Source organism: Anas acuta, chromosome 26 (genome assembly GCF_963932015.1).
Source record: "Anas acuta chromosome 26, bAnaAcu1.1, whole genome shotgun sequence".
NCBI classification, from domain to species: Eukaryota; Metazoa; Chordata; class Aves; order Anseriformes; family Anatidae; genus Anas; species Anas acuta.
In genome coordinates this window covers 1,183,065-1,209,592 of record NC_089004.1, presented here as the reverse complement: position 1 = coordinate 1,209,592, position 26,528 = coordinate 1,183,065, and the positions used below count along the sequence as shown (strand labels likewise).

At 50.8% G+C, this 26,528-nt stretch overlaps 2 protein-coding genes across 8 annotated transcripts in view; one reads left to right on the top strand and one right to left on the bottom strand.

The window, feature by feature from the left end:
• Window positions 1-15,135, bottom strand: part of AP3D1 (adaptor related protein complex 3 subunit delta 1) — a 43,839-nt gene extending 28,704 nt beyond the window's left edge. For both annotated transcript variants that reach the window (XM_068661967.1, XM_068661968.1), the window contains exons 1-3: window positions 14,782-15,135; window positions 1,070-1,165; window positions 345-425 (exon numbers count right to left, since the gene is read on the bottom strand). In XM_068661967.1, the coding sequence (XP_068518068.1) occupies window positions 345-425; window positions 1,070-1,165; window positions 14,782-14,877 (273 nt within the window). In that variant the 5' untranslated portion in view covers window positions 14,878-15,135. The remainder of the gene's footprint in view (window positions 1-344; window positions 426-1,069; window positions 1,166-14,781) is intronic.
• A 6,486-nt stretch (window positions 15,136-21,621) lies between these two features.
• DOT1L (DOT1 like histone lysine methyltransferase) overlaps window positions 21,622-26,528 on the top strand; it is a 71,862-nt gene continuing 66,955 nt past the window's right edge. For all 6 annotated transcript variants that reach the window (XM_068661522.1, XM_068661521.1, XM_068661524.1 and 3 more), the window contains exon 1: window positions 21,622-21,841. In XM_068661522.1, the coding sequence (XP_068517623.1) occupies window positions 21,761-21,841 (81 nt within the window). In that variant the 5' untranslated portion in view covers window positions 21,622-21,760. The remainder of the gene's footprint in view (window positions 21,842-26,528) is intronic.

Here is a 26,528-nt window from a genome sequence, read left to right as displayed (position 1 = left end):
CCTGACTTTCAGGTATGAAAGACCAATCTGGAAGCCATTCTTTACAAAGTAATGTTCCATCCTATTTATCTGGTGAAAAAGAATAAGCACGAACAAAACCTTACAGAGGAAAAAAACACATCCACCCACACAGAACCGTGCACTTTTTTCCACAGAAGATTTAACAGCTGTTGTCAAATACCCAATAGAAGAAGCCTATAGTAGCAGGTCAAGTATTATATACTAGAAAATAAACAGTCTACTTCCTTTCCATACTGAAGAAATCAAACGATTATGTGCCAATATATTAAATACAATAATGAAACAGCTTGGTTAGTACAGCAGTAATTACACAGAAAACTCACTTTAAATGTAAACTTCGATGCACTCATGACTTCAATAATATTGAAAGCAGCCCAACTGATGTCGTAGCCCAGCATCTGTAACTGTAAGCAGAGAAGGCTAGATTACAAACTTCTGAAATACAAGACTCAAAAAATAAGTCAGAAAATTAAAGATAGAACAGGAGTCCAAAAATAATACTACAAGACACCTCAAGATTATGACCCACTGTTATGTTCTATGCCACCTGGAATAAGCTAAAGACATCCAGAAGTTCCACTAGAATCAAGTTTTAAACTCTGCATTGATTCCAGGTACTACATAGCAGTTTTATGTGCATCACTGTGGACAGTTTTTTTCCCTCTTAAAAAAATAAATCACTCTTTAACAGTGTTTTCCTGTTCTCTGCAAAGGACTGCACAAAGAAAAACTGCTCATGCAACTACCTAAGAAACAATCCAGATGAGAACTACTTTTTTTAATTGGATTAGTTTTAAACCAGATTAGCTTCCTGATCTAGCTCAATAAAATTGCACAAATACTAGTGCCAGCACAACGAATGGAATGGGAACATGCAGATTCTGATGTCAGAGATACGTGCGGGAGCATTTTTACCCGCAGCCTGCACTGCAAACAGTTAAAGCTAGCTGTGAAACCAGTCTAAGAAGAATAAGCAGGCTAGATCCTAGTCAACAAGGATGAAAAAATTAAAAGATGCAATCGTATTGTATCCCCACAAGGCACTTACATATGTAAGTTTGCAGACTGCATTTGATTTCACTGCAATGTTATCCTGCTTTAGCTCCTGCTTGATCTCATCGATGCACTGGGAGATGTATTTTGCCTGAGGGAAACAAAAAACATGCACACTCATTTACCATGGAACATTCACTTCTGTAGATTTCCAACACATTAATGGGAAGAAGGCAGCAGAACTCATCATTTGCAAGAACCAAATGCATCTTGCATGAAACGTTTAGGTGAGCACTTTACTCTGAAGGAACTGCTCATTAACAAGAAATATCATGCTTTATTACAAAACTGAAAGTACACTAAGTTGTTTCTTCACTTTATTTCCTGTCTTCTGCCTCCAACCCCACTGTTCAGCCTAGAGCTTTAGGATCAAAGACTTGCAGCCAAAAGCTGGTCAATGGAGATCGTGTGCCTAGTGGTAAGAACAAACACTTGAGTTTGTTCCTCTCCTAGAACATGTATTAGACCCTTACCTCAATGGAAAGCCAGAGATTACTGAGTCATTATGCCTAGAAATAACCACATAAAAGACTAAGTAGCCCACAAACTTAAGTTGTTTGATGAAAAGATGAGTCCTCTCTTCTTTTGGGCGTGCTGGATGCATACAGCACTGCGGATGTGCACTCAGAACAGTCCTCACACCTGAAGGAGCAGAGCACAAGTCTTTCACTAGGTAAAAGTACTTCTGGCTGGCACTTGCCATTCACTCCAGAATTGGCAAAGATGCCTACCCTCCCCAGCACAGGAATTAGCTAATTGATTTTGCTATTTACACATTTTGAAAAGCAACACCTAGTTATTTGTATGATTTTCTCAGCAGTACAGAGCCAAACGTCACAATGTTTACATTTAAATATTTGGCCCTTAGCTTCTTTCCAAACAATCACATCTGTGCTGGTGGGAGGGATATGGCAAATGCATGATCTAAAAATATCTGTGCAGATTTTACTTCATAAGTAGGCTTAACTCTGGGATTCTTTCAGTTCACAATTAATTATGATTTAAGTACTGAAGGCATCTGCTACAGAAGTCATGAAAACTTAAAAGCAGGGATGTAATCCCTCCTTAAAAAGCCACACATGCAGCAGTGCATTTATCATTCAATATAAATAAGTCAATTTCCGGAAGAACCGGGTCAGAAAACAATTACCTAGTTTCAAAGCAAAACTCCGCCTCCATACCATTACATTCCACCAAAAAGATATTTTCCACACAGAAGTCTATTGGTCTGCCTTTAACTAACACTTCTCTTTACACTAAATTTTATTATCCCAACTGTTCTTTTGCATTCTGCAATGTCCTAGAGCAATACGCATGCTTAATGTCATGAAATTTAGAAGCAGAGAATGTTATTTTTAATCAACAGGGGGTGGCAACAAAAGAACCATACAAGACCTGTAGGGCAATGAGATGCTGCAAGGATCCAGGTGAGGAAAAGTAGCAACTGAATTTTTACACTAGGACTTCAAGCTCCACGCAGCAGCCATCTAATGGCAATCCACACTGCTCTAATTTAGAGTGTAGTGATACCAAAGTTAGAATCCACCATCAGGATGCACAGTGCGCACACAGTTCAGTGCAGGAACAGTTCCATTGGGTTAACAGCCTTAACATAAACAGAGTAATTTGTCTGGCCTCTCTCTCAAATCTTGCACTTACGCAAGGATAAAAGGCAATGCCTTTGTAGCAATGCTAAGCTCTGATGGAAATGTGCTATTCCGAGAGATTTCTACTCGAAGTCTTTGTTGACCTTCCTGGAGTTCTCGTTTGTCCCACTCCTGCAGCCTATGGAGGTCCCTCAAACAGCAGCCCTGCCCTCCACACAACCCCACAGGCCTGATTAAACAAAGTAAGCAAGCAAATGAATTTACATAGGAATAACTTAAATTCATTGAAGTGCCTGTATTTGGGATAGAAATAATATCTTTGTATCAGAAGTCTTCATTTGAAGGGAAGGCAGGCCAAACAGCCCTTTCCTCTACAGACATTCCTCTGTCCTCCTGAATAGGAGTGGATCTCACCTGCCACGAAAGGATAGCACTGCCTGCAAATACTTGACTATATGGAGTCCAGGAGACTTCTCCTAGAAAATAGAAGATTTGGGATTCTAAACAGTCATGACGGTGATCTGAGTCCAGACAATTCCCATGGAAGAGTTTAAATTCACGTTTAAACTGAAAAACTTCTGATGGTAGGTAGGAAACATGTACTTGACCTGAGATGCTGAAAGAACGACTCACACAACATGCAACAAATCTACAAACACATTGTGCTGCTAGGGGAGCATAAAATATTCAAGGCTCAGTGCACCAGAGCGGTGTCACAGAGCCCTGTGCATGTATCTCGTTGCCATGGCCTGGGCAGGATCCAGCCCCTGCTGTCATGCAGAGTACTGCACTGCCCACACCCAGAAAGCATCACTCATTTCTCACAGCTCCTACCCAAACCTGCTTAAACATTAGCCTCGGTTTCCTAAAATCCTCTCAGGAGTTGAACCCAAACCACTGCATGACCAGAAGGGGGACAAAATAGCACAGAAGTTAAATACTGTCCAACTCCAGCACAGCCAAATGCAGACTCCTGAGCCTCCAGGCACACCCAGCAGCTTCAGCAACCTGCAGGCACACCCTTGCCAGTAACCTAGTCTAACAGAATGAGCAAATTCCTTAAAGGAGGACAGAAAAGCGTATTGGAGAACTCAATCATATTGGAAACTAAAACAAGGCCTTCTGAAGAGCAGAAAAGTCCTTCCAAACTAAACGTACACCAAATCCTAAAAGGCTACAAGGAATGAAAGCCTATATATAGAACGCTTTAAAGGCTCAGGGGTATTAACTTTTTGTTAATCTCTCTCGAGTAGCACTGCAGTAATGAGCAATATGAAGAAAACCACTCCGTTTAGGCTCCCGTTTAAATCTGAAACCCAACAAACAGCTCCCATCCCAAATTCCCTGCCCCATCTAACTAAACACAAAGCAAACAAGCACGTGTGTGTGTGTGTGTGTGTCTGTGTGTTGTGTGCAGCTCTTTAGAGCTCCTCCTGGCCCTGTGGCCAGCAGCACCCTGACCTTGCAAAGCGCCAGCCCAGCGTTGCTCCACCAAAGCAGCACCACGCCGCACAAGGTCCCCTGGCCCCACACAGCCTTTGAGCTGTGCAATTCAGCCAAAGCAGACAGTGAAAGGGGAGGAGGACCACGCGATGAAATGAAAAAAGTGTTTGGACATCTGTAGGCGTCGTGGACACCAAGCAAGGCCTAAATTTTTTTTTTTCTTGCAAATATTTAAGTACTGAAATAGACCAAAACTGGGTTAGTTTTCCCAGCACTGACTCACTGATAGTTTTTTGCATAAAGCTCTCGAGTATAGCAGTTCTCTAGTGTGGTAAAACAAATATTTCCCAAGGATGTAATTGGTTCAGTTTTTCCTTAAACACTTTTCAGATTCCATGAAGAAAGGAAAGCAAAAGGAAACACTTCAGAGTTCGTTTCTGCTCACAGCACTGAATCAATACGCAGTGATTCAATACCCAGTATCAGTACACATCTTAACTACTGACCCTGTCAGTCATACATGAAGCCTTCCTGGGATGCTACTCAATCGCTCGTACGTTTTGGCTGCTTGGCTGAGGAGCGCTTTTAAGTCCCAGTATTTATAGACCTTGAGCCATTCCCAGCCAGACTGCATTGAGCAAACAAGGCGATCACAAGGAAGCCTCTCACTCCGGCTGGAGGTAGGAACAAGCAGAGCCAGTGAGTGAAAGAACATCAGCAGGGCGATGGCAGCCCTGCCAAGGCCGCGACTCCACAGTCAAAAGCTGAAGAGCATACGGTAACATGGGGAAAATGCCAGAGCAGCCACTCAGGGCTTGCTTTTTCTTGTATCCTTCAGGAGGAGGAAGGTTACAGAATCACTCGGAGCAGCACAGCTAAAACCCAGGAAAAGCCTGCGGATATAAGAGCAATCCCTCAACAAAGCTGTGTGCACAGCATGAAATCGTAATGCCTTACTGTATTCCTCCAAACTGATGGGGCAAGCACTTCATACCCACTGACAAAATATGCAACATCATTTAATATAAGCCCAAATTCTTTAACGAATCCTTGACCTCAATCAGAAAACACATGTATTTAAGCCAGTGTGAGTGGCTACAGCAAGAATGAAGGTACCAAAAATCAAAAACAATCCCTCAGACAGAGGGAGGGAAGGAAGGAAAAGTGGGTCATGGTAAGAAGCCAGAACACCAGTTTATAGGATTCTTTTTATTTCCCAAGCCATGTTTTTTGAATTAAGTTTGAAAAATGTTCAAACTTTGTTCCAAGCTCTGCTCAAGACAAAACTTGGTCTTTGCTGATGATTTCAGAGATGTTTGCAAAAGATTAATTTTTCTTTTCTAGCAATACACAAACAAGGCTGGGAAATCGCTCCTCCAATGGAGCGATCACATTCCTAGGAAGCGTGATGCTCTGTGCTGCACTTCCATCAGCATTCAAACTTAGTATTTTACAGGAGATGAGAAGACAGTAGTGGTTAGACGTCACTGTAATAACTTCACATTAAAACCAATTGTGAATTATATGCGTTTCCAATAGTCTTGAAGAAGACGGACTCTTATCTGAACCAATGCATCAATCTCTGAAATCAAAAGAAAGCAAACTGCTTCTCACCCCTTAGGGTTACAGCCCAGCGAACAGAAGGCAGTGAATCCTTCAAGTCCTTAACAGGACCAGTCTCAACCCACTAGATCTGCTGCAGCTGATTTGGGACTCGTGCCTGCCGCTTATTGCAACAGCAACAGGCTTTCCACCCAGATGAACAGCAGGTATTGAAGACCAGCAGTCCCTGTTTGTACCACATCTTCAGGGTTAAATACAGTGTTTGAGAAAGGGATGATTAACAGTCTACACCAGAGGCACTGAGATACGAAATGAACGCATTACTACCATCGTAAAACAACGTTTGGAATAAGGCAATATTAAAGAAGTACAGAGCATGACACTTGTGTTGAGCACAGTAGCGCTTATCAGTTCTTTGTAACACTGAGACATGCTTGACATTAAGCCCCATGAAATTACACCGAGCACAAGCACGTGATGATCTCACATGAGCTGTGCTATGGCCACCGCACCAACTTCCAGGGAACCAGTAACAGCTGCCTGCCCCCACCTCTTGGTGGTTGTTTTGTAGAAGACCTTAATAAAGTACTACCTGCAGGATGCAAGCACATGACCGTGGTGCTCCACATACAAGGCAGTTACACCACAGACACCTCATGGAGGCAAAGCAACTTTCTAATTTGTTTATGCTTCAAGCAGAAGAGCCTGTTATGAGCACAGCACAGATCATCTGCCACCTCCTAACTTTGGAAGAAGGCTGAAAGAAACATATTGTTTGCCATCAAAACCCCCAAAAGCCCTTCATGGCAACAAACCCAAGTAACTGACTACAGTACCTGAAACACCAGCATCATACCTCAACAGCTCAACATAAATCAACTGAAGTAACAGCTGGTTTTTTTAAGCTCTTAGCTAGTTTTGCCTTCACTTGAACACAACATTAGAGATAAGCATAATAGTTGTTAACTTCTATCATAGATAAATAAAATTACTATAATATTTAAATACAGTAGAAGTAATAGGATCCCTCCTAAAGACTGCTTCATGGATGGCAAGGAGCAATTCCCAGTCACATGCTCCCACACATTATCTTACAACTAACTTCCCTAAAGCCGAATCCCAGGTAAAGTAGGCAAGAATACAAGCTACAACTGGGAAGTTGCACAGCATTCATTTAAGCAGGTTTGCAGCAGCCAAAATAAAATGATGTAAAAGGTGTTCAGATGCAATACGGAGTTCAGAAAACACGGAAAGGCATTGCAAAAGCCAAGCTTATCTTTCGCTGAACTGTTACAAGATGTTGCCACGTGTTTGAACACGACTTACTTCGCTCGCCTTTCCTACTCAGCTCTCCAGGGATTTATTCACTCATCCTGTAGGTGGTCTCAGGATCCTAGACCAGGGTATGGTCCCCATCAATGATAAATACAGTTGACTTGATGGCCAACCTTTGACATTTCATTTTGCAGTCATCTTCTCCTACGTTATTTGTTGGAAACGTGGTGCATTATCCACTATTCCTTTGTCTGTTACAACTGCTAGCAAGACAGCAAGGCTCCTTGGCCAGAAGACACTTATGGAGGAATGCAAAAATCAATTTACATACCCATACATGTATATGGTTGGTTGAAATCATACACACCAACTGAAATTTGGCATGGTGCATCCATCTACCCTGATCTGATTTACAAGTCAGTAAAAAAACACTGAAATATTGTTACAAAAATTCAGCTAGTTTTAAAAATCAGCAAGTATACCACTTGCTCAGCATGTCTACCTGTTGGAGTTGCTCAGTATTTGCTCTCCAAAGAGCAGCCCTGCAGTGCCACAGGGTGCTGTACGAACACACACCATCTTCCAAACAGGTCAGCAGAGGCCAGGGATGAGACGTGGCAGAAGAATCAGCTGGGGAGCTGCAGCCGAGCACCCAATGCGCCCCCCAGCCAGACGCAGGCCTAGGCTGGTGCAGGCACCCCAGGGCGACGCTGCCAGGGTCACGGAGCACTGCAGATCGGTCGGGTTTGTTCTTGACCAGCCCCTTTTTGGCAGTTTGGCCACAGATAATTGCAGTGTTTTATACAAAGAAACACCTACCTGGGGAGCTGCAGCACAGACATTAACCATCCTGGAGCATGTCCCCACCTGGGCTGTGCCAACAATTAAGTCAGTATTAGATAGCGAGACCTAAACAGTCCAACATATATCAGTAAGTAATGCACCTTCAGTAAGACTTCAGAGATGTCCCTTAATATAAAGGTCTCCAGTCTGATCACGGTATTTGTTAATTTAACTGCATAGCAATTAAAAAACCCTCAGGGGACATATCTGAGCAGACAGCTTTGAAGACCACAGAGAGGTGACAGCCAGAAATGCTTATTCCTGAGAACACAATAGGTACTTGACCTTTTATTTCCACATTACAATGCCAAGAGCTAGGCAAGTACCTTTACAGTATATTTTCCAACTTCTTAGTCAGTCCCAGGCATTTTCTGTGCAGAATTTCAGGCTTTGGTGAAGGTAAGCTCTATTACAAGGATGTATTGTTGTACGCATACGAAAAAGTCACTTAATAAGGAACTCAAGTATCTATTGTTTTCAAGAGTCGGCTGACTGGAATTAGTCTAGGGGGGAACATCAAGAGAAAGACGCTTAATAATACATTAACATAATATAAAAATGCAACACCAAAAATATTTCAAAGAGGTAACATTGATTTGTGGCATGAGAAGTTCTCAGGTATGGAAGAATAAGAAGGACAATGAAGAAAAAGATGGTCTGTAGCCATTACTCATTTCTTAAGTTCATAACAAACATTTGGTTAATTCAAGAAAACTTTTTCACATGCTTCTTGTTGTATAATCATACCACTTGCTCAAAATGAGCTTATATTCCTCAAGGCAGTGAAGCTCAGTCACACACTGCAATAGGTGGAAGCCCAAATTTGCTATGAAAACCCAGCCCACCTGAAGAAAGGTTCATCATACCCACATCTGTGCCTAATTCCCATTGCAAACATTTTCACAGATGAACCTCTCAGTAAAAGCTCACAGGTTGGACCATCTAGGCTATACAATCAATTATAAAAAGGAACAGCTAATACAAAATGCAACACTCAACTACACAGCCTACAAATTCAGTTCAATCAGTGCATGAGGACATAAGTCAGTGTGTCCCCAACATCCTTCCATAACCAGTGACACCTTCAAGGGGGCTTGTAAATATTGGCAGCTATTTTGAATGTATGCTTCTTGTTAAAAAAAACACTCAACTGCCTATACTACTACTAACCATGCTATTTGCAGAATCTTTTAGCTTAATCAAAAATCTTTTTACTTCCTGCCACCTGGATTTAAGCAGACTCCCTTTTCAATTATGAAACATATTTTTCAGGATCAGTTGTTTTATTTTAAGCAAGCTAAGGAACACAAATGCTTCTTTATAACTAGTCCCATGACTTGGTCTTTCTGATGCGCATTGTTTAAAGCTTCCCTTGCTGCTCTTTATATCCCACCAGAAATGGGACACGTCATCAAACAGCACTTCTAGATGAAAAATCTAAAGTTACTCTTTGCACCAAAACTATTCACTAACCACACTGCAGAGGAAGAGGTTTTTCACTAACTTCTCTTATTTCCTCTAACATGGTCAATGTCTGTAGAAGGACCCATTTTCTGCATTCAACACCTGGACAAAGATGGCTGCATCAGAAAGCATCAAACAAACAGCCCTGTGAAGACAACCACAGCACAGAAATACAGTTAGCTTGTAATTTTGTTTTTCTAGATGTTTTTCCCCTGGCCCTACAAGGGGTACAGTATGTCCCCAGGTACCAGGAAACCTTTTTTTTTTTCCCCCCCCTTGCACCTGCCTAGGCAGAACTTTTATTTACACGTGTGAGAAAGCAATTTGTCCAGAGCACTTCAAACCCTCAGAAGAGAGCCAGCTACAAAAGAATCCAGACAGGCAACAACGCTCTTAGCCCCACTCATGCCACAGACAATTAAATCATATTTAACACCCGAGAAAGCATGAAGCTAATGAAAGGCAGCACTAATGCAAAGCCTAAACTGCTCTCTGCTTGTAATCACCCAGGACAAAGCCCACATCTTGGCTATTGCTCCGAGGCTCCACGCCGGACCCCTCACTGTCCCCGATGCAGAAGGTCCAGCAGGACACTTACCCTGCTCCTTGCCACCTCTGGAGGCCACCACCAGCCTGCTTCCTTACTGCTTGGTGTGAGGCCCTTATCCAGTCTTCCGTGTATTGCTCCTATTTCTGATTGTCGTTTCCCAGCAATTCACACACGCCGCTGAGAATTAACAATGGCAACACTAGATCCACTCAAAAGTGGGTGGAATAATGAGCTCCCTTCGAAGATACAAACACACATATGATGAGCAGTAAGCGATCAAGCATCAGCGACTGAAAGAGCCGCCTGTCATCAATGAGCTGCACGCTGCCTATTATTTGCTATGAAAACCCAGCCCACCCGAAGAAAGTTTCAGCATACCTACATTTGTGCCTACTTCCCGCTATAAAGCTTCCCTGTATTTTCAGTCTTGGGCACCAACAAAATTTTCAGCATTCCTCAAAATTCCTGCCATGATCCACCCCCCCCTCCTTTACTATTAGGTATCAATAAAGGGACCAGATGCCAAGCTGCCAGAAGACCACTGCATTAGATGATCTTCAGCTTTGCTGGTGACACGGTATGCCCAGAAGTCTTGGGATTTTACAGGATTCCTCAAAACCCCTTACACCATGATTTCATGTGAAAGCATGTCAGAGAAGTAACTGGAATTGTGCAGTCAACCACAGCAGCACTTGATTTTAACAGAAAAGGTTTTTTTAAGCAACTCAAGCCTGTTTTCCTTAGGTAACAGTCCCTAGGAAGTGAGAACACAGCGGCAGCTCTGTAAGGCTAGTATTTGATCCGTTAGACACGTATTTCACAGCACATCACACAGAACACTCAATGTGTCCCTCATTTATCATTACAGATCAACCAGAATTAAGTTTTAGTTTTTCCAGCCAGAAATACTGGTCACCCTGTCTCTCCCCAGGCTGCTTCTGCGACATCATGTATGACAGTACTTGCATGCGAACCAGCGATGTGACACTTAGCACCAAGCATTACTCAGGGAAGAGCACAAGGTTTTTAATGTGCTTTTTCCTTAACTATCAACTACCAAAAATTTAAAGTGCTAATCCTTCACACAAGCAGCAGCTTCACTGACAGAAATGACAGTGACTTTCTTTAGTTAGGAGAGAAGTGCACAGAAATTTTGTGCAAGACTTTAAGCCCTTTCCCCTCCTTAAGTGTCCTCCAGTAAATCAAACGCACTCGAAACACAAAGGGCTATGGTCTGAACAGGACAAGGCGCCACTCATTTAACAGCCCCATTTCAGCTATTTTATCATCTCAGTTTTATAAAGGAGCCTCTCGCTATAGCATCTGACGGTACTTTCCTTGTTTGGGAACAAAGACGTTCTTCACCCCTAATACAAAACACTGTGCATGATCCAAAGAGCATCTAAGGATTATCTCTGCCTTGTATTTCAGGTTCAGGACAACATCCCTAAACAGAAGTCATTTCCTAGTTTGGAACATCTAGAAAAAAATCTATGATACTTTTAACATCCTGTGGCACAAGCCACTCCCCGTTAGCCTGCTGTGTAGCACATACATAAAAAGTAGGCACAAAGTAGAACTTATTCCACAGGGGACAAAACCCTGTCAGAACAGATCAAAGATTCACTGCTTTCACTATCAGGATTCATTTTCCAAACGAAAGAGAAAGGTATTAGAAGCAAAGGCCAGGGAAGAATGGCACAGGACATCACGTCTTCCTTGCAGACTTAGCACTAGGGAAGAGCACATGGATTAAAGCATTTGTGTCCAGCGTTGAAAAGTAAACACGACACGCTGAACTAGGAGGAGATCTAAAGCAGTTACACTGCCTCTTCACACTGTGTGTACTACCCAGTAGGATGATGCAACTCCAAATTTCCCCAAGACTGGAAAATGAACAGAACATCTGCACTAAGAAGTGCCTGCATGAACTGAAGGGCATCCTCCCCCTTACCTCCCATCCTCACAGAACACCACCACTTCAGTTCCAGTGTTTTAAACTCAAAATAAATGGGTCAGCTTTAGATAAAGATTGGAAACTAAAATTAAAATGGCCTCTCACAGGTAATTAAGCACTTTGCAGCAAAGATGTGAGCTGAAGTGCCAGTCAGCCTCCACTGCTCTCTCAATTCCTCTGCTGTGCTGAAGGGAACACTTAAAAATTATTGTCGAGGAGTTTGTGGCACTCCATCAACTTCACAACTAGGCTTGGGGTACAGCCCTAACACCCAGCAAGACAGGAGGCCATGCAACCATCAGGCAAGAATGCAGCACGCTGGGTGAAAAGCTGCGTTTGCAAAACCCACAGCTCCCACAGCCAGCCCTGGGTGACAACCACTCGGCACGCCCTGCGCTACAAACACATCCCTGAGGCGGCAGCAAAACGCTAGATCCAACAGCTTGGGACGGCACCTGCAGAGGAATTGGAATCTGTCATATTTAAGAACACTTTTGCTTCTGCAAAAAGCTTAATTAAATCAGAAGTCAATGCAATACTCATACCTCCAGTTCTTTAGCGTCACTTTATTTAACAACCTCTGTGCACCCTTTTCGGAGATCTCTTTCATAGATTAATCCTGCTGAGCTGAGATCCATCAGCTACTGGGCTGTCTGTTTGAAACACTTGGTCCTATTCAGGAATTTGTGTCTCTTGAGCTTAGACAGTTATCTGGAGACACACACAAGTCATTCAAACAACTACATTCAATATTTGAGCAATACTCAGTAGATAAAATCAACAATAGAAGCATTGTGGGAAAGGAAGATCTTTTTGCAACTACTTCCTCTAAAATATTGTACTGATCTTGCAACGTCACCTGAAAATCAGAAGACCATTCCCTGAGAAGCACTGAATCAGTGCCCAGCATTTTAGTTACGGTTCACAGTCCTCTTCAAGAGCTAAAAAAATAATAAAAAAAATGAACAACCCTGTGCAGTTTGCAGCCACCTTATGTAATTAAGCAAGATCTCTGAAGGATTCCAAAGCAGATCGTGTTACAGAAGACTCACACTTCATCAGGGAAATGGCTACTGTTCAGCTGAACACATCCTGAAGATCCGTTTTTCATTTCTGCTGTGCACATGAGGAATAAAAGAGGAACTATCCCTACAGATACCTATTTCACAATGTCAATAAATATTTCCAACTGAAAAGCTTCCATTGTTTAAAATACTACCATGCTACGATCCAACCCCTGCAACTGGCACCAGCCTCTTAGGGAAGGTAGTGCATTTGCTTTGACCTCGGTGAATCCTAGAGAGAGCGCACAAGACTGTAACAACAAACACACAGAGCCCTATGAAATTGTCCAAGTATTTTTTCCTAACTTCAAAGAACAGAGGAAATCAAAGCCAATACACTATTTTTTGTCATAGGCTAAGCAGGAACTCAGTCTGGCTTGTGACACACAGTAACTTGTTAGTTCTGACCGCAGAACAGTGGTTGTGCTCTTTACCCTCTGAATACATACAGAATCCTGGAAAAGGAGCTATTTGTCATGAAATTATCTTAGAAATTAAACAGTACATTTAATCTTCCTCAAAAAGGGCTGGAGCCACAAAGACCTGGACCTGCATCAGGGGAAACCTCAGAGCTCTGGCAGTTGAAGAAATTTTCTGGCCTATGCACAAAAGAATAAAGTATGCTTACTAAAAGCAAGACATCGTACAAACTGGGCTTAAGCATGCTGAGGTGAAGTTCTCTATGCATTCAGTTCACCTGTTCCAGCTTTAAGCATAACACTTTAAGTGTCCACATAAACATTTCTGTTCCCCTTCCTCCACAGCTTGCCACATTTGCAGGGCACCACACGCTTCTTAGCGCCCAGAAATCAAATCTAGAGTAAAATAAAAATGTAAGCTTCCCACACATCACTAGTGAACAAGGCCTTGTCCTGCACGCAATGACCTGCTTAAAAGCCATCAGCAAATGGTTCAGGAAGTGGTATTTCACATTTCAGTCCAACAATGTCTGTAATTAAGAAATTACTAGGAATCCCGATTAAATTAGCTTAAACATTTGATCTAGTAATACCAGTACAATTCTTTTTCAGATACCTTTCATAGCTGATACCATTCGGATATCCTACTTTAAGGAAGAGATATGGTAACATACGAATACTTTAATGTGTCACTAACTCTGCAGCAAATCACTTATATTCCAAAATATAATTGTTAGGCTGTAAGAAAGCTAAAGCCGTGACTACTTAGTTAAAGATTAACATAAATGCCACCCTTAGTGTCCGTTACATCCCAATTAACATGCAACACTTCAAATTCAATGTGGGAAGCCTCCTATAATGCGTTCTTGATGACTAATTATGCCACCTATACTAATTTCCTGATCACGTGCCTCTAATACAAGAGGGAATAACAGGCCAACACATCCAGCTGCTTTCTGCCTACGACAGCTTTGGAACGAGGAACTGGCATTTCAGCTGTAAGGTGTGCAGCATCGGGAACCTGACAGCTGAGCTGTGACCGTGCTCGGCCTCCCTGCCCATGGTGACAAACACCACACAGACACAGACACCGCTGCCCCGTGTGCAGGAGCCGCTCAGCCACGCACAGCGCTCACCTCCCCGCCGCAATCACTCGGGACGTGGAAGAGCAGCGCCCCGCAGGCCTCCGCCTCGCCCTCCTGCACATCGCCTCCCTTTCGCTTCCCTCTCCCCCCGCCTCCCCGCTCTGCCCCCACCCAGCGCCACCCTTCCTAGTTTTGATTCCTGCTCGCTCCTTCCCCACAGCAGCGGCTCCTTCCCGGGGCGCCGCAGGCCTCTGGGCCTCAGGGAGCCCGGGCTGCGGGCAGCGGGCAGGAGGCAGCGGGCTGGGGGCCGGGGGCCGCCTCCTGCCCCCCTCACCCCGCGGCGGAGCGGACCCCACCGGGAGGCGCGGCACAGGCGGGGGCGGCGCGGGGGACGAGGCGGTGCCACCCCGCGGGGCAGCCGGCGGCCCCTCGCTCACCTCGTCCTCCTTGTGGTTGCGGATGCCCCGCACCAGGTCCTGCAGGTTCTTGTCGAACATGCGGTCGATGCTGCCCTTCACCATCTTCAGCGCCATGGTGGCGGCGGCGGGGCCTGCGCTCGGGGCTGAGGGACCGGGCCCAGCCGGGGGCGCCGCCGCGGCTCCTGCACAAGCCGGGTGAGAGCAGCGGGCCCGAGCCGCTCACATGCCAGGCAGGGAGGCCGGAGGGGGGGAGCGGAGAGCGAGCGGCGCTGGCCCCGTGCGGGGCGGGCGGCGGGGGCGGCCCCAGCAGCCGCGAGCCCCCAGCTCCGGGCTGCGCTCGGCCTCCGAGCGCCTGACAAAATGGCGGCCGGTCAGCTGAGGGCTCGGCCCCGCCCCCGCTAGGCCCCGCCCATCCTGGGCAGACCACGCCCCCCACACGCCCCGGCCACGCCCCCCGCGCCTGCCCGCGCGTCCTCGAGCCGCAGCCGCGGCGCTGCTGCCGCTGACCCCGCCCCTTCCCCGCGTGGCCACGCCCCCAGGTCCCACGTGGCGGGGGGGGGCGGGGGGAGCGGCAGCAGCGCCGCGGTCGGGGCTCGAGGACGCGCGGGGCTGCGGCGCCTCCCGGCCCGGCCCGGCGGGCGCACAGCCCATAATGGCCCATTTCGGCCCTGTCCCCCGCGAGGAAGGAGCTCCACGGCCTGGTGCCACCACCACCGCCCTGCCCTGGGTGGCAGCGTGCTGTCACTAACGCTCGTGGCTCCTTCTGCAGCCTCTGCTCCACGGGTGATTCGTGCCAGTGCGGGCAGAGGCACCGTGTCCAGGTGGCGAGAGCGCCCAGCCAGGGGGATGTGGTGCCCGGTGGGGCACCCGCCCGTGTGTGCCGTGGCACCCTTCCCACGGGCAGCCCAGGCCCAGCTTGCCTTGTGCCCACGTGCCAGGCACCTGCCTGGTCGCTGTATGTGTGGCTTCCCAGACAGTGACATTTCTTGCCGAGGGTGGGTCGTGCTGTGGGGATGGAGAGAGAAAAGAAAACATGGAGCGCTTCCAGCCCACCAGCACCTCCAGAAGGGGTTCCGGCATTTGTGGAGGGAGAGCGAACGGGAAGGAGACCTGCTCAGCCCTCCAAGCCGCATTATGCCTGGGGAGGGACAGCGGTTTCTGTTTGCTTTTCTCCTTTGTTGTCTGCCTTCCGGTTCTGACTTACAGCTGTCTTGTTGGCCCCAGCAGAACGGAGCCCATGGGTTTGGTCTTGTTTTATTCAGAAATAGCTACAGGCGTGAGCCCCTACCTTTGGGTCTCCCAGCCTAAGGAACGAAGACCTCGGGGCATGGCCGGGACACAGGGAGCTGGCAGAACGTGGGGATGGGGAAGGGGCTGTGTACCGCGTGTTCCCAGTGCTGAGAGGGGACCTTGGGGCCTGCTTTTAACACGCTTTTCAGAAATAAGCCAAAAGGACACAACCTCCTCTGCTTTCTCCTGCTTAAGCAGGATGCTGGGGACAAGCTTGGGGGGAAAGCCCAGCACAGAGAGACCTGGGCACAGAGCACCATCTCCCCACGCTGACGCCCTAAGGGGTTTTCTGCCTGCTCCAGATGCTGCCAAGCAGCCTAAGTCAGTTCACCCTTAAAAATTTGGGGCAGTAATAAATTTTCCACACTCCAAACCACGAAGGGCTTGCAATTACAAGCAGCCTTAACGCGTGTCTCTAACCCTAAGCGTGGCTATCGGTAATATTTAAAGCCTTTAAAATTCCCAGCTCGTCGCCACCGCTGGCATCTGCAGCTCCGAGCTCCCTCCTCGAACACACACCGCCACCTCCTGGCTTTGGCTGTAATTTCGCAGCGGCTTTGCCGGTGAGGGAACCTCCCGGCCGCGGGCAGACGCCGCACCAAGGGGAAAGAGCCGAGGCCGGTGTCGCACCGCTGAGGGGGACAGGGCCCTGAGGGCGGTCCCGAAGCCCCCAAGCAGCGGCCCGGGGCCAGCGGTGCCGCTCTGCCCGCCTTGGGGCCGCCGCCGGCCCCGCTCCCCTCAGCCCCGAGGCTCGCCCGGCGCCGCCTCCATTTTGGCCCCGCTCCCGCCCGCGCAGCCGCCCGCAAGATGGCGCCGGCGGCGCGGGAGAGCGGCGGGGCTGAGGGGGGCGGCCGGAGCTGGGAGCCCCGGGCCGGGCGAGGCGGGCGGCAGGGCCCGGCCGGGGCCAGCGCCGCTCCCAGCCGCTGCAGGTCCCAGGCTGGGCAGCGAGAATCGTGCGGTCGCCTCAGGGCTCGCCAGGAGCCCCGCGTACAGCGGGTCGGTGCGGCCGTGCTTCGTCCTCCCTGTCCTCTTGCACGAGTCCCAGGGGTGGCGTGGACGCCGCGGCGCCGGATTCAAACTCCAGTAGCGCCTAAAAAAATGAGGAAATTGGAGCTGTTTTGCCCTGGCAGAGCTCTGATGGAAAACCCCTGAGTGGGGCTGGGGATCTGGGGCCGTGCCGCTCAGTGTCCCCACTGCCGGGGGCGTCGGGGCTGTGCGTGCCGTAGCGCCCCAAAACAGTGGCAGCCCCCAGCTTGTGGCTGCCTGCTGCCCTCCGGAGCACGGAAATCCCTCTGGGGCTTCAAACCGAGCCCAGCCACCTTTGGGCTTTCCCCAGCCGGCCGCTCTCCGCCTTGCTGCTGGGTGCTGCCGTGCGGTGACTCACTGGCACGTGGGCGGCCAGCGCCCTTTGCCCCTCGGCCCTCTCCCAGCGTGGAGGCGCAGCGCCCACGGGGGTTTGTAGGTGCCGGGGTGAGGTTTCCGTTCTCCCCCTCCTCCCGGCCCCCAGCCCAAGCTGGCAGCGAGCCCGTGATGGAGCAGGATTGCGGAGCTGCTGGGCAGCCGCCAAGGCCTTCCTCCCGGGAGCAGCAGAAAGGGAAAAGCTTGACGTGGTTGCTGCTGCTTGAGGGAACAGGGAAGGGGGAGCCTTTGGGGGGAACACATTTGGAGATGGGGTCGCTGCAGGGAAGGGCAGCTGGGAGGGATGGGCTTGGCGAAGCTGCCCCAGTGCCCTCATGGGACTTGGTGTTTGCTGTGTGGAGAGCTGGAAAGGGATCGTGTCCCATTAGCCACAGTGTCACCCCCCTGTGCTGGCTCCCCCCGGACACCCATGTAAGCCCTGCACACACCGAGCACCTCCTTGGGCCAAGAAGGGCAGAGACAGACCGGATTTTGAGGGGAAGGGGATGAGAGTACCCGCATTTCAGCTGGCCCAGGGAATAGAGTGGTGGAAGTGAAAGTCCTGGGGATGCTCATGACTGCAAAAGGCATCATCCCACCTGGATGTGCCGCCAGCACCAGCGCGACTGTGGCACCTTTTGCCTGCCCTGGTCCCCATTGTGCCCACAAGGCATTGATGCTGCTTGTGCATCCACCGGGGAAACTGTTGCCTCGTTTTGTTGTTGTGGCAACTGCAGCCGGAGCATCCCCAGTGCGGCTTTGCCCAGGGAGCTGCTGGGACAGATGGAAAGGACAGATGCTGCTCCTTCATGTGGAAGGGAAGTCCTCAGAGCAATGCAGGGTTGACCCTTGGTGATTAAAACAGGGCTTGGAAAATTGCACATGGCCCATTTTGCAAGGAAGGGAAGGGAAGCTTGGCACAGCAGGGTTTGTGTTCACGTTGTCTAGCGTCCTGCCTGTTTCACAAGGCTGTTGAAAGGCCAACAGGGGACTGGGATGTGCGATTGCAGCTAGAGTTAAAGAGCTTGACTGCTCTGTGACGCACGCCGTGCAACGGGAGCCATTTGCAGAGCCAGGGTTTTATTGGTCCTACTATGAAACGGTGAACAGAGCTCGGCCACGCTCCAGATTTCAGGGGAGAGAAGGAAAACCAGAAGCACTGCAAGCAGCACCAGGGACTGCATCAGGGGGAGCTGGAGTTACAGATGTGGGTATCTGCAGCACGGGGATGCTCTCGCAGGGTTGGCTTCACAGCAAAGAATCAAGGCCAGCCCCCAGGGCTGCACCCACCAGCATCCAGCCTGTGGGTAAACCACACAGGAATATTTAATCCGATGGGAACAGAGTAGCCTGCATTAGCCTGTTGTGTGATCTAACTTGTTATTGTCGACTAAATTGGGTCAATACTCTAGATGAGATGCTGCTGAAAAGCCAAGTTTCTGGATGAGCTGATGTGTGGCGATAGTGGTGAACATCTCCAGCCTTCCTGAACCCCTGCGCCCACCAGCTCCCACCTGCTGTGCACACACGCATGGATCTGGGACTCCAGGACCTGATCCCACAGTCCTGAGCCAAGGAACAGTGACAGCATGGGAATTAAGTCAGGAAAAGAGGCTTTGCATGTGGCTCATGCAGGGCATGCTCTGTGCATTGCTTGTGCAACACGTCCTTGGAGCATTGATGCCCTCCCTGTGCGCCCAGTGGCTGCATGGAAACCTCCCTTCCCCACGCCCCAGAAGCGCGGGCACATGCATGCAAGGAGCTGCAGTGTGCTTCCTGGTTCCTCCCCAAGTCCAACCTGTTCTACCTATTCACAGTAAAAAAAAACAAAACAAATCAAAACAAACAAACAAACAAAAAAAAAACAGGCACGTCTGGATTGCTCTAGCATGGAGCAAAGAGATGATCTCCAGTGGGAGATGCAGCAGAGCCAGCAAAGTCAGGGAGGAGGGAGACCAGCTCCTCTTCCCTGGCACATCTCCTTTTGCAGCAGCAAAATCCAGCAGCTTCCCATTTCAGGGCTGAGCCTGCAGGGCTGGAGCAGGCAATGCTGCAGGTCGGCACCTGATACCCCTGAAGGTCCGTAGCTAGCGCCAGCCTTGCAGAAGTTCCCCGCTCCTCTCCACCTGCCAGAGGGATGGGCCCATGCCAGCCCCCCCGCAGCACCCCTTACCTTGGAGCCTGCTTGGGCCACACAAGGACTTTGGCTGCAAACTGATTAAAGACCGACCTAACGAACTCAAAGAGAATTCTTTAAATGAAGCCTGCTGTGCCTTGGAGAACTCCTGCCATGTCTATTTATTTAAATTTAATGGAATTTTTGTGGTAAGCTAATTAGATATGAATTGATTATTTAAGAAGCAGTCAGAGCAGTTTAAGCACTGCTGACTTGATGATTTTAATGTTTTCTTTAGAAAAACGTTCCTAGTTATGTAGCTTTGCGCACGTACGGACATTTAAGGGGAAGAAGCGGGTGCAAAGAGCGAAGCTTGGAGCCATCCATGGTGGTTTCTGGCTGAGGCAGCCACTGCCACATGGGGAGCGGAGCGAGTCCTGTCCCCGCTGCACACCAGACTCCAGAAATGCCCACGGGCTTCAGCAAAAAGGCAGCGACCTGCCGAGAAACACGGGTGTCAAACGCCGCACCACAGAGCCTGGTGGGCAATGCCCAGCTGAAGCATGCATGGTGGCAGCCCCTGCCTGCCCCACGCTGGACACACTGGGGCCGTGGTGATGCCAGTTGTTCACCCAAATCGCTGACGGCTCTGTGTCCCGATGGGGGAGTGGGACCCCGGGTGCCTTTGCAGGAGTCCCAGCCAGAGGAGAGCTCAGGTCGGGGTATGGGAACAGCTCCGCCAGGAAAGGATCAGCTTCAGGAGCAGCTTCTCCTGGTTTCCTCTGGACCTTGTGCGTTTTTCTCCATTTTTTCACCCATTTTGTGAATGAAGCTTGCCTGCCCAGTGCGAGTGGCCCTGCCCAGTGCGCTGCACCAAGCAGGGGTGCACAAAGCGGCTCCACATCCAGCACCCCGAGACTCCCTGTTTGCCCGTTGGGATGCACTGGAGATGAACCGGCGGGGGGATGCAGCCAGGAGATGGACAGCAAAAGCCTCCTGCCACCGGGTGTTTCCCACCCTCTGGAAGCCTCGGGTGGCCCCAGCGAGGTGCCCTCTGCAGCATTTTGGCAACCCAGCAGCTCCGTCAGAGCAGACATCGCCTGTCCCCTGCCCCAGCGGACACTGGCAGCCCTGGCACCCTCACCCATGTGCATCGCGAAGCCCCGTACAATGTCACCCGTGTGTGAAGCCTTGCACGGTGCCCTCCTGGTGCCACGCAGAGCTCACGCTGTCACCTACCTGCAGCCTTTACTCCAGCAGCCATATGGCACTCGGGCTGTGCCATCACGCCCGGTGTGCCAGCCCTGCACGGCCACCCCGCCACACACCTTCCCGTCAGTGTGACACGCTGGCCTTGCAGTGTCACCTCCGTGTGACGAGCGGGCCTTGCACCCACACAGCTGAGCCTTGTGCTGCCCCCCCTGCATTGCCACCACGGCCTGGCAGTGTCACGCCGTGCCAGCCTCGCAGTGTCCCCCCGCAGTGTGCCACCGCGTGACAGCTCTGCACTGTCACCCTGCGTGCCACTGCAGCTCCTCGGTGTCACCCCGTGCCAGCCTGGCACCGGAACCCCCCTTCCCTTCCCTCCCCCAGTGCCACCGCAGCCCGGCTGTGCCGCCCCGTGCCAGCCCGGCACCGTCCCCAGGTGCCACCGCAGCCCGTGCCGTGCCGCCCCGCCACCGTGCCCCCCGTGCGTGTCCCCCGGTGCCCCCCTTGGCCCTGTCCCCCCCCGCTCGTGCACGCCGCGCGCACTCGCGAAGCCGGGAGGGGACGGGAGGGGAGGGGGGCGAGCGGCGCGGGGGCGCGCACGGCGGGGCGGAGCGGGCGGGGGCGCGCGGCGGGGAGGGCAGCTGAGGACAGGGGGAGGGAGCGCGGCCGCCCCCGCCCCCGAGCCTGGCGCGTCGGTGGGGCCCGGCCCGGCCCGGCCCCGGCGCCTCATTGTGCTCCGCTTCACGCCGGCCCAAGATGGCGGCGGCGCCGGAGAGCCCCGCGAGCCGCCGCCGACAATAGAGGGAGGCGAGGGGAGCGGCGCCCCCCCCGCCCTCCTGCGCCCCCCCCCCCCCCCCCCCCTTTCCCCGGCCGCCGCCGCCGCCGCCGCCCCTCGCTCCCGCCCCCGGCCGGGCCCGGCCGCCACACCCCGGCCGGCCCCCCTAGCATGGTGCGGGGCCGCCGCCCGCTCCTCCGGCTGCCGACATGGGCGAGAGGCTGGAGCTGCGGCTCAAGTCGCCGGTGGGAGCCGAGCCCGCCGTCTACCCCTGGCCGCTGCCCGTCTACGTGAGTACGGCCCGGCCGCGCACCTGCCCGCGCCCTGTCAGCGCCCGCCGCCCCTCGCCCCTTTCCCCCGTTTCCCCCCCCGGGTCCCCCCCCGGCCCGCGGCGGCCCCGGCCCGGCCCCGGCCCCCGGCTCGGGCGCAGCGCCCCGGGCGGCGGGCGAGGGGCGGCCCGGGGGCTGCCGCGGCTCCCCGGGCAGTCAAATTCCCCGTTTGTGCCTATAATTGGCTGCCCGGACTGCAGGGCGGGGAGGAGGAGGGCTGCTTAATGAAAACTTTTCGGCTTTTGCCCCAGCTCGGCTCGTGGAAGCGGGTAACAGCGGGAGCCGCTCCGAGCGGGGCCAAACGGCCGCGGTTCGGCGGTTTCGGTGGGGCCGGGGGGCCCGGGAGGAGCCCGGCGGGGGGCTTCGTGCCCGGCTGCCCTCACGCCAGCACCTGTCCTCGCAGCCCGGCTCCCGCCCGGGCTCCCGGTGCGGTTTGTCGGTTGCTGGCAGCTGCGACCCGCAGCTTTCAAATAAAATGTCACTCGGCCCCGCGTGGCTACGGGAGCCGCGGGCTGCACAACTTGCCCGGCTCTTTCCTGCCCCTTCCGAGTCCCTTCCGAGATGCGTGACCTTGATAGCAATGTCCGTGCCCGGTCTGAGCACCTCACGAGAGGCGAAAGGCTGGGGACGGTGTTTTTCTTCTGTCCCTGGCGCTTGTGTCGATCCTTGAACAATATTTCACCCCAAGCGTTTGTCTCGGCAGTGAGGACAGTTTTGTAAAAGGAGAAACCCCTGTGCGTGTAGATAGCTCTTGTGCTTGGCCTGCGTGCTGTTGATTATTCCTTGTGTTTCAGGGCTTGCTCTTGTGTGTGTGCTGCTTCGCAGGGAGAACGTGCTGGGACGCAGAGGCTGGGGCAGTTGATGCCGCCGATACCGCTCGCCTGGCAATCGCAACGTGCTTGTGTGTGAATGATTAGAAATGTATGGCTTGTGGCAGGGGAGATGGCTGTGCCTTCCTATCTGCCGCTGCCTTTCGGTGCTGTTGCTGTATCTGTGGTTTCCAAAACATCCTCCATGTATGCTGGCGTGCTATTTTCATCGGCTGCTCCCGGAGCTGGAGCCTCCAGCACACGCTGGTTAATGCAGCCTTTCCTGTTTGGGCAGCTCTGTCATTCGTGTGTGTGCGCGGGCGCGCGCTCTGCTTAAATTGTCAGAAACTGAAAGCATAATGCTGACCGGTTCGGTCTTCGTGCTGCCAAATATTAACTTGCGGTTCTAGGCTGTCTGATTGAAGTGTAGGTTAAAGATTACATAGGTTAGGGATTAATCTGGAAGGAAGGAGCGGTTTTGTGTGTATTTGCAGAACTTGCTAGGTTTTTCTTAAAAACAAAAATCCTCCAAACCTGCTCCCCCCACCGTGTGAATTTCAGTGCTGTTTTCTGCATGGGAAACAAGGGTTTAGTTAATTTAGGAAAACTTGAGCAGCAGGTTCTGAGGATGGCAGCGTGCATAGATTTTCTTTCCCAGTTAATCAGAAATGTGGTGGGCAGGGTGCTTATCCCCATGTGCTATCTGCGTATGTTAAGAAATGCCGCAAAACCCGAACATCCTGCCGTTAAACCGGCCTCTTGGCACTGCAGATTTTTCCACGGTAATTCAGAAGTGGATGGTTCATCTGGAGCCAATCAATGTTCTGTCCTGCAGTTTTGTTGAAAAGATCGTGCTGCATATTATGGGAGTGTACGCTTGTGTGCGTGGGTACGCATGCATACACACACGCACGCCGCTCACGGCTCTGGCCCTTGCGGCAGCAGATGAACTCTGGAGCTTTGGAAATAAATCCCGGTCTTTGTGCATGGCAGCGTTTGGCCTGCTAACATTGTACTCTGCTGAACTGCAGACTTTCTTTCCCTCGCTGGCTCAGCCTTCAGTTGGCAGCAGGGTATATGTACCGTTGTGGTTTTAGAGCTCGGCTCCGTTTGACGTAAGCAGAACATTTCTTAGTTTCACCGCTCTTTCTGCTGCAGGCTTCCTAGGAAGCAAGGTGGGATACCTGGGGAGGAACAGAAATGCCTCCAGTTGTGCTGGTTAGCAGCTTTCTTGCTGCTTCCTGATGTCAGATGTGTTTCCCAAAGAGAGTTGGGGAAAAAGGGGAAGGGGAAGCTCGTGGCCCCCGCTGATTACTTGGGGTGAAGGCACAGGGGTGGCAGGGATCGTCCTCCCCAAGATCGGGTTTTGGGAGATGGCTGAGACCTGCAGCCCGACGAGCACCGCAGTGTGATGTAACCCCCCCCATTAAGTCACTTGGCTATTTTTGTGTGCTTACCACGTCTGAAAGGAGCGGCGTTAGTATTGCTCTGTGTGCAGGGCTAAGGGTCCAGTCCCTTGTATCAATGGGTGCCTGGATTGATAAATGCCTGTTTATTTAAGGACTGCTGCTTATTTTGTGCCCATTAGGAAAAGTGGGGTCTCTTCAGACTGCTGAGCTTGCACAATAGCTCAGCTGACAAACTGAGGCTTGTTGGGATGCTAAAAGAGCCGAGGAGGGTGATGTGAAACACGTATTTCCCTACAAGTCTAATTAGGGCCGTGGGAGGAGAGAGCACTGGCGTTGCAGATACAGCCTCCCACTGGCTTACATACAAAACTGAAAGTATGACTCTTTCCCCCGCCTTCTGCTTTTCTCAAAGGAAAGGCCACGGTTTCCTAATGAATACATGGTGAGCAGTTCTGTCCATAGCACACTGTGATGAGTAAGTTGAATAGTGCATGGTGAGTAATCTCTCCTCATGACTCACAAAATATTTTCTGATGTTGACCTCTGTTTTTATGAGTGCCCTGCTTAATCAGAGCTGAAGTGAGTTTATTCTTTTGTATGCGGTTTAACTCCTTGACTCCCACATACCTGCCCCATTTGTTGCTTGCTTTAGCTTGTCAAAGACCAGTGATGCTGTGTTTAAAAACAAACAAAACAACAACAACAAAAACCAATAGTTTTGGTAGCATAAGAGGTACAGGCCTGGGTAAAGGAAGTTCCTTATTTGCCCAGCTGGGTGATTGAGTGGAATTAATGGATCTAGGTGGTCTTAAATAGGCTAATGCTGGCTGAGGGTGGCATTTGTAGGCAGCTTCCAGCATGGATATGCACAACGTGCTACTTGCTGCCTAGGGGTAGATCTGATGGATACAAGGGGTGAAATCCCCTTGTCATTCAAAGACTTGCAGATGGTTAGGTTTATTCCAGAGAACTGTCCTTAAACTCATTCATTCTCCTGTATTTGTCTCTGATTTCTACTCTAGTTACATCCAAGCATTCCTTAGGTTTGAATGGGGAGATTTCCCATACCGTGGTGGCTCTGCCTGATCTGTGAGGAGTCTGCAGTTGTCATCTCCCCTGCACAAGCGGCCCTGCCCTAGAGTTCAGCCTGTTGTGCATAGGGGAGAAAAAAAAGCATGTTTTTAGAAAAAATCTGTCTCAGTGCCACCATCTGATCTGGCACAGTCCTGCTCATACTATCCATGGCACCAGCGAGGGGTTACTTGCACGTGGAGCTGAGCAACAGGAGGCTTGGGAGCTGCTGAAGCTGTTTTTTGTCACCCAAATTGTCGTTAAACTGCACCCTAACACAGCATACAGGTTTGTGGGTATGAGCAAGCGCTTGTACCGGTAAGAGGGCAGTGTCTTATTGATCTCCTCTCCTCCATGCTGGCACTGGGCTGGTTTGTGACGTGGTGCAGGAAGCCGTGGTGGGGCGCAGCTGGGTGACATGGGGGGAGTTGGTTCCCTGGTGGCACGGAGACTTCGTCCTGATGGCTGCAGATGTCTTGTGCCCTGTCCTGCTAAAAAAAAACAACAAACAAAAACAAACAAAAAACCAGCCTACAAATCCTTGTCTATCTTGGGAGTCACATCTGCCTGTCTTGCCTGGATCTTTTCATCTCCAGGCCTTCCCATTGTTCTGCTGAATAGCGTTCCCCAAAAGCTCGCGGGGGGCCAGGGGGCCGTGCTGTGATGCCTGGGTGCCCCCCTGGTGGCCCCGGCCCCCTCTGTATGCTGGTGTTGCACCCAGGGTGTCTCTGACTGCTTTGGTTCCCATCTCCCAGCCTGGAAGTCTTGGGGCCTCGGCTCTGTCCCAGGAGGGGATGGTCCCACCTGTGCCACCATCAAAGGCTTATGAGGGTTTGGTGCCTCCGCTGTCAGCCCCTGAAGCTTGTGCCTTCACATCCGCAACTGTGAGGACAAGCCTGGCTTGAACAATTCATTGGTTAGTCTGCGTTCCTCCTCTTTGCTGCTGACTTTTGGCTGTAAAGGCACAAAAAATTACTGCTGGCTGCTTTGGTGTTGTGGGAGAGGCGTGCGTGTGCCTGATGCTGCGGAGTAACGGGATAGCAGCGTGGTGGTGATGGGTGGTGTTTGCACAGGTGGCAGGGCACATGGTGCTTTTCCTGTGTGGATTTTATCCTTGCTTTACCACCCTCCCCGCAGCCCCCCAAACCTGGCCGGGGAGACAGCTGCTGTCATCCTGTCACCGAAGTGCTGTGCGTTAAAAGCCCAAGGGCAGCCTGTGACAATGGAAATCACTGCCCGGCTGGGAGTGCACCTTTAAAATTAAAGATCAACCGTAGAGACGAACAACAAACCTTGCTTACAAATACTTGAATTTAATGCCTTCCTTCTTTTTTTTCCCCTCATTGTGTCGCTCAGCTT